This window comes from Chrysochloris asiatica, unplaced genomic scaffold, assembly GCF_000296735.1.
Source record: "Chrysochloris asiatica unplaced genomic scaffold, ChrAsi1.0 scaffold00695, whole genome shotgun sequence".
Taxonomy (NCBI): domain Eukaryota; kingdom Metazoa; phylum Chordata; class Mammalia; order Afrosoricida; family Chrysochloridae; genus Chrysochloris; species Chrysochloris asiatica.
The window spans coordinates 71,813-85,142 of NW_006409213.1; the positions used below are offsets into that span (position 1 = coordinate 71,813).

The window sequence follows — 13,330 nt, forward strand, 5'->3', positions numbered from 1 at the left end:
TATTCTCTGCTTTCAGCCAAGATCCATCGGACATCAGCAATGATATCTCGCGTTCCACGGCCTCTTCTGAATCCAGCTTGAACCTCTGGAAGTTCTCTGTCATGCATATGAGGTTATTGAAAATACCATGGCTTGGGGTCAGGTGCAAGACTCCTTCAATATTTCAAGTCTAGGCTTGAATCTTTTCTTCACTTCTTTCAGCTTGAAAAATGTTCTTCTCTTCTGGTTTTCCAACTCGAGGCCTTTACACATTTCACTACAATACTTGATTAAATTTGTATAGCTCTTGACAAAATTCTACTCAACAATCCCAACAATAATCCAGTGAAGAAGGCAGGCAGGAATGCACTATTATTACTATTTAAACAACAACAGTTATTGCCAGTTCCTACTGACGGTGAACCCATGTGTGTCAGAGTAGAGCTGTGTCCCATAAGGTTAGCAGCAGCTTGCCATTTTAACCATTCGTACCAACACTATTTTACAGATATGAAAACTGAGACTTGGTGTATAGTGATTTTTCTAAGGTCATATGTTAACAGGCAGTATAGAAAGAACCCAAACTCATGCCTTCCAATGTCTTGCAGAAGTTTTTTCCTATGCCACGAAGTACTAAAGCAAATAAAGGATGCTTGGAGTGGTTTTCATCAAGAAACATTTAAAATTTTCAGTAATGTTTATGCTTACACAAGCAGTTTTAGTTAAATGAAAAGGGCACTCATGTGAAATAGATCTTTGGCCAATAATAGTGGAAAATATAATATGTTACTATAGTTTTTAGGAGCTCTAGTGGCACCATAAAATAAGTATTGGCCTGGTAACCATAACCACAAGGTCAACAATTCAAATGCATCAACGGCTCCTCAGGAGAACGATGAGGTTACCTGCTTCCACTAAGATTTACAAACTGTAACCCTTGTAGTAAGCAACGCACTGCCTCGAATGCAACCAGAGCTCTTCAACACGTAGTAGGGTTCAATAAATACATGTTAATCAAATGACTCCTATTACTTGGAGCAATGCACTTAGAAAACCTTAGTGTCCTTTTTCACAGGTCATAAGAATGTTTTGTGGGGGACATTATGTGAACCTGGTTCTAATGAGCAATTTTTATGTCTAAAAATTGTTATAATGAGGCATTTCAAGCATACATTTTTAAAAAAAATCATCTATTTGAGATGAAGGCAGAGATGAGGACTTGGAAAGAGAGAGCAGCTGAGGACTCTAGATTCATGGAAAGAGAAAGGCTGTGTGCTGGTGGCCAGGAGGGAGGCTTGCAGAATGTGTTCTTCGGTTGTCTAAATAATTATACATTACTGAGTGTTTTTTATACATCCTGCACCCACACACACAAAAAAAAAACCCACAGAGGAAATAGAAGCAAATACTGTTGAATGACGATGCACACAGGAAATTGTCATCATTGCAATAAAACAATGGTGTAAACCCGATGTTCTCCCATGTAAGTTATCACTCAATTCACAATAAAAAGTTAAAAAAAAAAAAATCATCTATTTGAGACCAAATAATCAACAATGACTTTAAAGCAAAGAAGACAGAGTAAGAGTACAGAGAAATCAGATTCTTGGGTGTTAAACATCTACAAAGAAATTAATGAGACTATTGACACATTGTAAAAAAAAAAAAAAAAAAAAAATGTAATCAATATCACAAAACCATTGGTGTAATAATTATTCAATGGAAACCTACTTTGCTATGTAAAGTTTTACCAAAACACAGTAAAATATTATTTAAAAGAAAAAAACAAACAAATAACCATTTATAACCTCAGAAACCCTGTGTAGGGCTGCTATGAGTAGGAACTGAATCAGTGGCAGTGGGGTTGGATTCTGTTTTTTTAAACTTAGCCATTCTTACTAGTCAAATAAAAGGGATACCATTTGGTGTGCAGAGCTTACCTCCTTTGCAGATGCTGGGGTAAAAAGAATCAGGAAACGCGGTACCGGCCTGATATGCATCCTGGTGTTCAAGCAATAGCTAGAGAAGAGGAAAATACAGAAATTAGAGGGCAAGAGCCAGCTGTCTGGGATTTACAGGCCCAGTCACTCTCCACCTATAAGAAGCTGGAGCTCTGGGCTGGGGCTGGGGGATATGAGCCCTGAACTAAGGTCCCCCTTCCTATAGAGGAAAATTACTATCTAGACTCCTGTTTCCAGTTCTGTCCCTCAGTGATCAGCCAAATGGATCAATTGTTGTTGTTAAGTGCCACTGAATCAGCTTCAACCCATAGCAACCCTGTATAGGGTTTTCTAGGAGCAACTGGTGAACTCAACTCACTGACCTTGTGGTTCAAATGGACTTTGCTGTCCAGCACATTAATCCACAACACCACACCAAGACCAGTAAACGACCCTTTTTCCTAAAGATAGCTTGAGTTGGACTTTTGTCACTTGAGAATAATAATTAACTTTATTGAGTATTTACTTTATCAGCCACTGTTTTAAGTACTTTATATGTGTCGAACCTGCAGGGTGTAGTGAGGTAGATAATGTTATTCTACATGACAAAATAATTCTGAAGTAAATTTTAAAAATAAATGTACAAAATAGTCAGGAAATTGATGGAATATAAAGGAGAATAAGGAGGACAGATGTATCCTTCAGATATAAGCTGTAGAGAAATTAAAGGTAGAGAAATTAAAATAGCATTATCTTGGCACCAAAAGAGATAGATTAATGAAACATAATAAAGAAGACAGAAACAGACTCAAGCATACACAACAGCTTAATATCTGATTGTCATGAACTGAATTGTGTTCCTCAAAAATATGTATCAACTGGGCTAGGCCATGGTTCTCAGTGGCTGTTGTTGTTGTTAAGGGCCATCGAGTCAGTTCAGACTCATATTGACCTTGTACAGGCTTTCCAAGAAGCGGCTGGTGGGTTTGAACCACCGACCTTGCAGCTCAAACTAACCTTGTGGTCCAATGCATTATCCTGCAGTGCCACACCAGGACTCCATGATTTTCAGTATTGTGTAATTGTTTTCCATTTTTGTGATCTGATGTAAATGTTATAAACATATAGAATAATTATATCATATTGTGATCTGATGTAATTATCTTATGTGTTTATAATATTAACCTCTATCGTGTTGACAAAATCCTGTAAGGGCACTGTAGAATGAGCACTGGATGGTTAACAGCAAGGTCGACAGTTCAAACCCAGTAACTGCCCCTCAGAAACCCTATTTAAGGTGACTAAGAGTCATAACCCACTCAACAGCATTTAACAACAGCAATGATGTTAACATGGCAGGATTCGTGGCCATATTGTAATGAGACAGGATTGTAATTTTCAGGATTAGGCTGTCATTTGAATCAACCTCTTAAGATATAAGAGAGATTAAATACATGAACAGAGGGACCTCAGTACTGCCAAGAAAGATGAGCCCAGAGTGGAGCACATCTTTTAGACCTGGAGTCACTACCCTGGGAAATACCTAGACCTAGGGAAAGATTGGTGACAAGGATCTTCTGGCTAGAGCTGGCAGAGCAAGAAAGCCTTCCCCTGTACCCCCTGCACCCTGAATCCAGACTTCTGGTCTCCTAAATTATGAAAGAATAAATTTGTTGGTTAAAGGAATCCACTTGGTGGTGTTTCTGATATGTTGTTGTTAAGTGCTGTTCAGTTGGTTCCAACTTAGAGCAACCCTGCATTGGGTTTCCGAGGAGTGACTTGGGAGTTTGAACCACTGACCCAGCAGCACTAAATAACTAAAACTGTGATTTTGTTGTTGTTTTTTTAAGCACACAACTGGTCGCCATTGAGTTAATTCTGACTCATGCTCATGGTGATGCCATGTGTTAACACCTAGAAATGAACTCTGTAGGGTTTTCTTGTCTGTTAATCTTTAGAGAAGGGGATCACCAAGTACCACTGGGTGGGTTCAAGCTTCCAAACTTTAGGTTAGTAGTCAAGTGCAAACCATTTGTGCTCCTCAGGGACCATCTTATACAAGATAGAGATGAGTAAAGGATTGAGTAGTTGACAAAGAGTATCTTGTTGTTAAGGGCCACTGAGTTAGTTCCAATGCATAGTGACTCTCTCTCTATACCACCAACCTTGCACTTCAAACAACCCCAATATTTATGAGTCTATTTGGAATACTCATTGTACATGGGAGAATATATACTTAGCCTAGATGACCCTGATTGAAATTAACATTACACATAATGAATCCCCGATATGGATCCCTATCTTCCTCCATCCACCAATCGTCTGTCACTGGGATGCTGGAAGCTATGCCACTAATACCTTAAATACTAGCAAGGTCACCCAAGGTGGTCAGGTTTCAGTGGAGCTTCCAGATAAAAACAGACAAGGAAGAAAGGTAGGCAAACTGCTTCTGAATGGTTTGACACTGAAAACCTATGAGTAGTAGTGGAACATCGTCTGATATAATGTCAGAAGATGAGCCCCTCTGGTTGGAAGGCACTCAAAATATGAATAGGAAAGCACGGCCTCCTCAAAGTAGAGTTGATCTTAATGATGTGGATGGTGTTAAGCCTTTGGGACCTTCATTTGCTGATGTAGCACAACTCCAAATGAGAAGAAGCAACTGCAAACATCCATTAGTAATTGGAACATGGAAAGTATGAAGCATGAGTCTAAGAAATTGAAAACTGTCAAAAATGAAATGGAACGTATCACGCATTAATGAGCTGCAATGGACGGGTATTAACCAATTTGAATCTGACAACCACACGGTTTACTATGCCAGGAATAACAAACTAAAGAGGAATGGTATTACACTCATTGTCAAAAACAACATTTCAGCATCTATCTTGAAGTACAATGCTGTCTGTGATAGGAAAATATCCATACCTTTATAAAGAAGACCAATTCATACCACTATTATTCAAATTAATGCACCAAACAGTGATGATGAAATTGAAGAATTCTACCAACTTTTTCAGTTTGAAACCGATCAAACATGCAAGCAAGATGCATTGATAATTACTGGTGATTAAGATGCAAACGTTGGAAATGAAGAGGAAGGATCCACATTGGAAAATATGGCCTTGGTGATAGAAATGATGCTGGAGATGGCATGATAGAATTTTGCAAGACCACCGACTTATTCACTGCAAATACCTTTTATCAAAACAAGGCAAGGAACTGACTGTGAAACAGATCATCAATTGCTCATATATAATAATGAAACAAAACAACTTAATGAGAGCCAAAATATGATCTTGAGTATATGCCCCTGAATTTAGAAAACATCTCAAGAAGAGATTTAATGCATTAGATACTAATGACAGAATTGTGGGTGACATCAATTAAGAAAACAAAAGGTCACTAAAAACACAGAAAAGAAAGAAATTATCAAAGCAGATGTCAGAAGAAACTCTGAAACTTGCTCTTGAGACAAGCTAAAGTGACTGGAAGAAAGGAAGAAGTATAAAATATCAAAGGGCAGCTTGAAAATACAAGCTCAAGGATTATAATGAAATGTGCAAAGATCTGGAATTAGAAAACCAAAAGTGAAAAACATGCTCAGGATTTCTGAAGCTGCAAGAACTGAAGAAAAATTCAGGCCTCAGGTTGCAATATTGAAGATTCTGTAGGAAAAATATCACCTGCGATATGCAGATGATACAGCCTTATTGCTGAAAGCCAAGAGGACTTAAAAGACTTACTGATGAAGATCAAAGGCCACTGCCTTTGGTATGGGTAGCACCTCAATGTAAAGAAAGCAAAAATCTTCACCAATGGACCAATAAATAACATCAAGATAAATGGAGAAAAGATTGAAGTTGTCAAAGACCATCAACACTCATGGAATCATCAGTCAAGAAATCAAACGATGTATTGCATTAGGTAAATCTGTTGCACAAGACTTCATTAAAGTGTTCAAGAGCAAAGAGGTCAGTTTGAAGATTAACATGCACCTGAGCCAAGCCACAGTATTTTCAATAGCCTCATATGCATGTAAAAATTGCACAATGAATAAGGAAGATCGTAGAAAAATCGATGGATTTGAGTTCTACTATTGGAGGAGAATATTAAAAGTACCATGGACTGCCAGAAAAATAAACAAATCTGTGTTGGAAAAAGTACAGCTAGAGTGCTCCTTCGAAGCCAGGACAGCCAGACTTCATCTCTCATAGTTCAGACACATTATCAAGAGAGTCCAGTCCCAGGAGAAGGACATCAGGCTTAGCAACGTGGAAGGTCAGAGAAATAGAGGAAGACCCCCAACTAGATGGGTTGGCACATTGGCAGCAGCAATGGCTAAGAAGTTGGCGAAGGATCAGACCTTTTTCATTCTGTTGTGCTTAGGGTCATTATGAGTCCGTACCCTTTTGATGGCACCTAACCACAACAACATATAGTATTTGGAGTCCTGGTATGGTGCTATATAAGCAATAGAACGCAAAGTCAGTTTGAACCACAAGGTCGGCAGTTTAAACCCACTAGTCGCTCCTCTGGTAGCGTCGTGGTTACAAATCAGGCTGCCAGCCGCAAGGTCAGCAGTTCGAAACTACCAGCTGTTCTGCAGGAGAAAGATGAGGCTTTCTGCTCCCGTAAAGATTTACAGCCTCGGAAACCCTGTATAGGGTCGCTATGAGTCGGAACTGACTCCAAGGCACATAACAACAACAACAGTTGCTCCTCGAAAACTCTATACAGGATGGATATGAGTTGGAACCAACTCCATAGCACTTGACAACAACATATATGCTGCTGGTGGTTGTATGCCGTGGAGTTGTTTATATATATGAAATTGGTGGTAGTGTAGGATAAGTACTGGACAGTAAGGTCATTGTGAACTACAAGGTCGGTGGTTCAAACTCACAAACTACTCTTTGAAAACCCTATACAGGGTCACTATGAGTCTGAACTGACTTGGTGACACTTAACAACAAATACATATATATAAACGTTCAAGTAGTATTTAGAAGTCATTCTCCTAGACATACACTTTTTAAGTCAAAATATTAATATTTTACAGAGACATAAAAATAACTGTTTAAACATGTTCAGGTATCTATTAGGGTCTTTGTCTCTTACTAAAGAAAGAGACAAAGGAAAATTCAAACTTTATACCTCTTTGTAGTTAACACTCCCAGCCTGAAGACTGAGAAACTCCAGAGCTCTGTGTCCTGAAAGAAATGAATACAAAAATTAATTAAATTCAATTATAACTGAAGATGAAACTTACTAGAGATCATTTCAAAATTGAAAAAATATAATCCTATGGTTTAACTGTCAAAGAAACAGGAAATGGAAATTAAATTTGTATTCATTTAAAATCTTCATGAGGCACAATCAGATTCATATAGTATTTGTATATTATAATGTGATTCAAATCTTCATGGTAGGTTAATATCACAGCTTAACTAGCTCTATTGTTGTTGTTGTTAAGTGCCATCGAGTCAGTTCCAACCCATAGCGACCCTGAACAGGGTTTCCGAGGCTGTAAATCTTTACGGGAGCAGAAAACCTCAGCTTTCTCCCTCAGGTAAATTATTTAACCTTTCTAGGTCTCAGTGGAGTCCTGGTGTGGCACTGCAGGATAATGCGTCAGACTGCAAAGTCGTTTGAACTGCAAGCTTGGTGGTTCAAGCTCACCAGCTGCTCCCTTGGATACCCTATACAGGGTCGCTATGGGTCAGAATCAATTTGACAGCACTTAACAACAACAACAACAACAAGATCTCAATAGGACAGAGTGTGGCACTGTAGGATTAGCACTGGACTACCAACCACAAGGTCAGTGGTTCAAACCCATCAGCTGCTCCTTGGAAACCCTATATAGGGTCACTATGAGTCAGAATCAACTCTATGGCACTTAACAACAACAATAACAGGTCTCAGTTTCCTCTTTTGTAAAATTAGGTACATAATACTTACCTTATAGGTTTGTTGAGAAAAATCATAGAAAATTAATGGCTGATACATGGTACGATCTCAATAAACAGAATTTCCCATCAACATATTTTTGTCTTACAACAATCCACTGAGATAGATGAATCTAAGTAGAAAATACAATAAAGGTCTTACCCATGGACTGGTCATTGGACCAGGTGGAAGGATAATAAAAACTACATATATGCACACCCTCACCACACCTACACCCTGAATCTTCTTAGAATCAATAGAAAGACTAATAACATTTTTTTTGTGAAGAAATATGCAAAGGTGATAACCTTATTTTTATTATGAATCACATCTAACATTTTAAAAATCCATATAACTGAAAAGTATATCGCCACTACTATGATAAGTACTTGGAATCCTGGTGTGAAGCTGTAGGATAAGCACTGGATTGATAACTGTAAGGTCGGTGGTTCAAACCCACCAGCTGTTTCAAACCCACCACTCACTCACTCCTTGGAAACACTATACAGGTTTGCTATGAGTTAGAACTAACTCGACAGCACTTAATGACAACAACAGTATGTTAAGTATTGAGCCCTGTTAGGACTCTGTAGGATTAGCAATGGACTGGTAACCACAAAGGCCAGCAGTTCAAACCTACCAGCCAATCTCAGAAAACCTGCAAATCTTATAACTGAACTGATGGCACACAACAGTAAGTGTTGGGCTACTTCACATCAACAAGTAACGTAAGATCAGTGATTCAAACACACCAGCCACTCAGAGGGAAAAAGATAAGGCTGTCTGCACCCATAAAGATTTACAGTCTTGATGATCTGTTCTGTAAACTTTCACTCAATTCACAATAAAAAGCTAAAAAAAAAAAAAAAAAAAAATTACAGTCTTGGAAACTCTATATGTAGGGTCCCTCTGAGTTGGAATCCACTCAACAGTAGTGGGTTGGGTTTGTCATTTTGGTATATTATAAGCAAGAAGCCTGGCCCAATGGTTACTCGCTGGACTGCCAACTGGAAAGTAGGCAGTTTGAACCAAGTGCAGGGCTGATCTTGCAGCGCCACACCAGGATTCCTACGGAGACCTAGAAAGGTTAAATAATTCACTCCAGGCCGATCTGCTCCTGTAAAGAAGACAGCCTAGGAAACTCTATGGGGAGGTTCTACCCCGTCTTGTAGGGTCGCATGAGTCAGAATCAGTTTGACAGCACACAGCAATATATCATAAAAGAAGGCCACACCAGGACAAATAATCTACATCTAGGAAGTTAATAACTGATTTCTAGAACAAAACCATTGAATGAGGTCAGTTATCATTAATAAGACTACAATCTTCAGTATGAATTATACTTTAACATAAAGGAAATAAAAATTCTTATAAATGGACCAAAAGGTAGTATCATGATAAACAGAAAATATTGAAGTTGTCAAGGATTTCATTTTACTTGGATCCACAATGTTCAAGGAAGAGATAGTTAGAAAATCAAAGGGTATACTGCATTGGACAAATCTGCTTCAAAAAGTTCTTAAAGAGCTCTCGGCTAAAAAGCCGAGATGTCACTTTGAGGATTATGGAGCACCTGACCCAAGCCATAATAGCTTCAATCATTTTATATGCATACAAAAGCAGAACAATGAATAAGATCAAGGAAGAAATGGATGTCTTTAAATTATGGTGTTGGTGAAAAATATTAATAATTCCATGGACTTCCAGGAGAATGAACAAATCCGTCTTCGAAAACGTAAAGCCAGTACAGTATGCTTCTTAGGAGTGAGGATGGTGAGACTTTGTCTTACATACTTAGACATGTTATTAGGAGGGACGAGTCCCTGGAAAAGGGTATCATGCTCGTTAAAGAAGAGACAGGAAAAAAAAAAAAAACCCTGCCATCAATCCATTTCTACTCATAGTGACCCTATACAGGGCTTCTCAGACCATGAATTTTTACGGGAACAGACAGCCTCATCTAGTAGAGGGTCGGCAAAAGACAAGACTCTCAATGAGATCAGTTGATTCAGTGGTTGCAATAAACTCAATCAGCAACAACTGTTAGGATAGCACAGCACTGTGCAATGTCTCAATCTTGTGTGCATAGGATCTTTCTGAGTCAGAACCAACTTGATGGCACCAAACAACAACACACTTCCCTAAATGTAAAGTTTCCACTTGTTGTTGTTAAGTACTGTCAAGTTGGTTCTGATTCATAGTGACCCTATATAGGGTTTCTGTGACTTTAAATCTTTGAAGGAGCAGAAAGCCTTATATTTCTCCCATGAAACAGCTGGTGGACTACAACTGCTGACCCTGTGGTACAGTCCAGTGCTAGGTCCTAGATAAGAAGTGAAAATGGAAAAACCAAAACACCTAAGATATTGAAAATATGTTGGCATTTTAGTCTCCTTTCACATAAAAAAATTCTCAAAATCTGTACAGATCCTACTTCAGGCATTACTTTCAATGACAATCACATCAACATATATTCTAATCTTTGAATGTCTGCTAGGATCTTTGCTCAGCAGCTGCTGCAGAAAGGCAATGATTGGACTTCATTAGAATCTGAGATTCCATCTGTCTTATAAACCTGTAAACGCCAAGCATTGAAAAGTAGAACATTTCCATTTACATTTTTCCACTTTAAAACAGGTTTTAGTAATTTTACAGATCTTAGAGTTGGAAGACACTGTAAAATTTATTAAGAAGTTCTGCTCCTTTATTTTACAGCAGAGCAACTGAGCGATAAAGCAAAGTGTTCAGCATCACAGACCTGGTTTACAGCAGAGCTAGCACTAGAATCTAGATCTGACTCTCTTTTCTAATACCTCCTGTTTCCCTTTTAGTAATAAGTGTTTAATGGAAAGAACATAAAATTAGCTGTCAGGACATGTAATTCTATGCCTGTCCCTAGTGAGTTAGCTGTGAAACTCTAGGTGAGGACTTTCTGGAACCAGCTGTCTCATTTGTAAAATTTAGTTATCCTCTAGTGTTCTCCTCAAGTCATAAAATCCTCTGATCATAAGATTCTTGCCTATCCAGAGCTCAGTATCTAGGTCTATTTTGCTCTGATAGGTTTGCAGCCTAAACACATTGTCATAAAATGGATTTTGACTTACAGCAATTCTATGTTGTTGTTTTGCTATGTGCTATTGAGTCATTTCCGACTCATAGTGACCTCATACAGTGTTTCTAAGGAGTATCTGGTGAGTCTGAACTGCTGACCTTGAGGTTCAAACCAACCTTGCAATCTAGTGCATTATCCGACAATGCCACACCAGGACAGCAGAATTGCTCCATAGAGTTTGAAGCTGTAATCTTTGTAGAAGCAACCAACCTCATCTTTCTCCCACAGAGCAACTGGCAGATTCGAACCACTGACCTTTCAATTAGCAGTCCAACCCTTAACACACAGAACCACCAGGATTCCTTGATGTTACCATATTTTATTTTAAATTTTGTTCAACTGTGTAACTCTGAGACACAGTTTAACAATGAATGACGAGTATTGTTTTTATCTAAACGACAGGACTAAGGTGCGCCTGATCCAAGTCATGGTATTTTCAAGAGCCTCATATGCATGTGAAAGTTGGACAGTGAATAAGGAAGACCTTAGAAGAATTAATGCATTTGAGTTAGAGTATTGGAGAGGAATATTGAAAGTACCATGAAATGCTATATGAATAAAAAAATTTATATTGGAAGAAATACAGCAAGAATACTCCTTAGAAGCCAGGAGGGTGAGACTCTGTCTTTCATACTTCGGACATGTTATCAGGAGGGACTAGTTCCTAGAGAAGGGCATCATGCTTGCTAAAGTAGAGGGTCAGAGAAAAAGAAGAAGAGCCTCAATGAGATGGATTGCCAGTGTCAGCAATAATGGGCTCAAGCGTAACAGCAGTTGTAAGGATGGTGCAGGACTTGGCAGTGTTTCCTTCAGTTGTGCAGAGGGTCACTATGAGTCAGAACCAACTTGAGGGCACTTAACAGTAACAACAACAGTAGCAACAAACTACAGAAACCCCAGAACATCACATCTATTTCAAATTCATTTGAAAATTACTGTAGGATGTAATCTTATCTAATTATATTTCAAATTGGCTCATACCTCCCACATGTTAAAAAATATTACAAATACACTTTATTGCAAGAACATGATTTTCATGCTACCACCTACTTATATCCAGATAGTTCTGTCTCTGCCACTGGTTGTTGGCACCAGTTTGCTGTACCCCTTCGCTCCCCAACTCTTGCCATCATTCTAGACACCTCTAATATCAATGAAGATGACTATGTAAACACCCTTATCACCTCTTGATCTCCTTGAAGTCAATCACCTTTGTTGTTGTTGCTTCTGCTAAGTGCTATCAATTCATAAAGACACTGTATAGGGTTCCCAAGAAGCAACTGATGGGTTTGAGCCACCTACCTTGCAGTGGTTAGCAGTCTAGTGCTTATCCTATAGCATCATGCCAGGGCTCCTTCAAAGCCACTTAAATTAGAGGACCCACTCCGAAGGCCATTTAGAACCCTTTTCTTACACTTGCAAATGTCTGTCTTCAGACAACAACAACAAAATCTTCATTCCTTACAATATTAGGAGCCCCTGAGTGACACAAAAGGCTAAGTACTCAACCACTAAGCCAAAAGGTTGGTGGTTCAAACCCACTCACAGGTATCTCAGAAGAACATCATGGCAATCTGCTCATGAAAAAAGTCACAGCCTGTGAAGCCCATGGAGTTGCTAAGAGTTAGAACTTTTCTAACGACAACTAACAACCACCACTTACATACTGTTGTATGCCTAGCCTTCTCCTCTCCCATTTTATCAGTTTGGTTTCACAGCAATCTCTTGTTCAGAGGTGGGGAAAGTTTTTTTGTCAATGGTCATTTGGCTATTTATTAACACCATTCGAGGGCCACAAAACTATCAACTTAAAAATTAGCTTGCTTGAATGTGATGGCTGGAACTACAGCTGCCTTGGCAGGGCCAGATCGAATGATTTTGTATGTATATGGCCAGCGAGCCAGATGTTACATTCCCCACCCCTGCAAGTTTATCTAACTCCTTACCATTTACCCACCCAAACACCCAGGAAGGAACCCACTCTCTTAATTACTGCTCCCTCCCAATCCCCCGCCAATGAACTCACCCCAACTGTCCGCACCCACCCCTGGATGGTTCCAATCACAGCTTTCTTCTCTCCTCTACCAGGCTGCTCAGGGCAGCAGCGGAAAAATTCTCTCAAGACATGGGACTAACTTTAAATCTCTCTTGGTTTCTTTTGATAGATTTAAGGTCCTTTCAGTAGCATGCCAAAACACCAGCACTTACCTATTTCTACGTGTGTTGAAATGCCACACGATGAACCTGGAGGGCAGAGATAGGCTAGCACAAGCAGCAGGCAGGACCACCACCTGAAAACAGACATGCTCTTATCATCCACAGCTCCTAGCTGCGGATGGATGATGAA

At 39.1% G+C, this 13,330-nt stretch overlaps 1 protein-coding gene across 1 annotated transcript in view; it reads right to left on the reverse strand.

The window, feature by feature from the left end:
- GPLD1 (glycosylphosphatidylinositol specific phospholipase D1) overlaps positions 1–13,299 on the reverse strand; it is a 61,767-nt gene extending 48,468 nt beyond the window's left edge. The window contains exons 1-3 of the mRNA XM_006877946.1: positions 13,192–13,299; positions 7,077–7,132; positions 1,920–1,998 (exon numbers count right to left, since the gene is read on the reverse strand). Coding sequence (XP_006878008.1) covers positions 1,920–1,998; positions 7,077–7,132; positions 13,192–13,288 — 232 coding nt within the window. The 5' untranslated portion in view covers positions 13,289–13,299. The remainder of the gene's footprint in view (positions 1–1,919; positions 1,999–7,076; positions 7,133–13,191) is intronic.
- Positions 13,300–13,330: the final 31 nt, after the last annotated feature.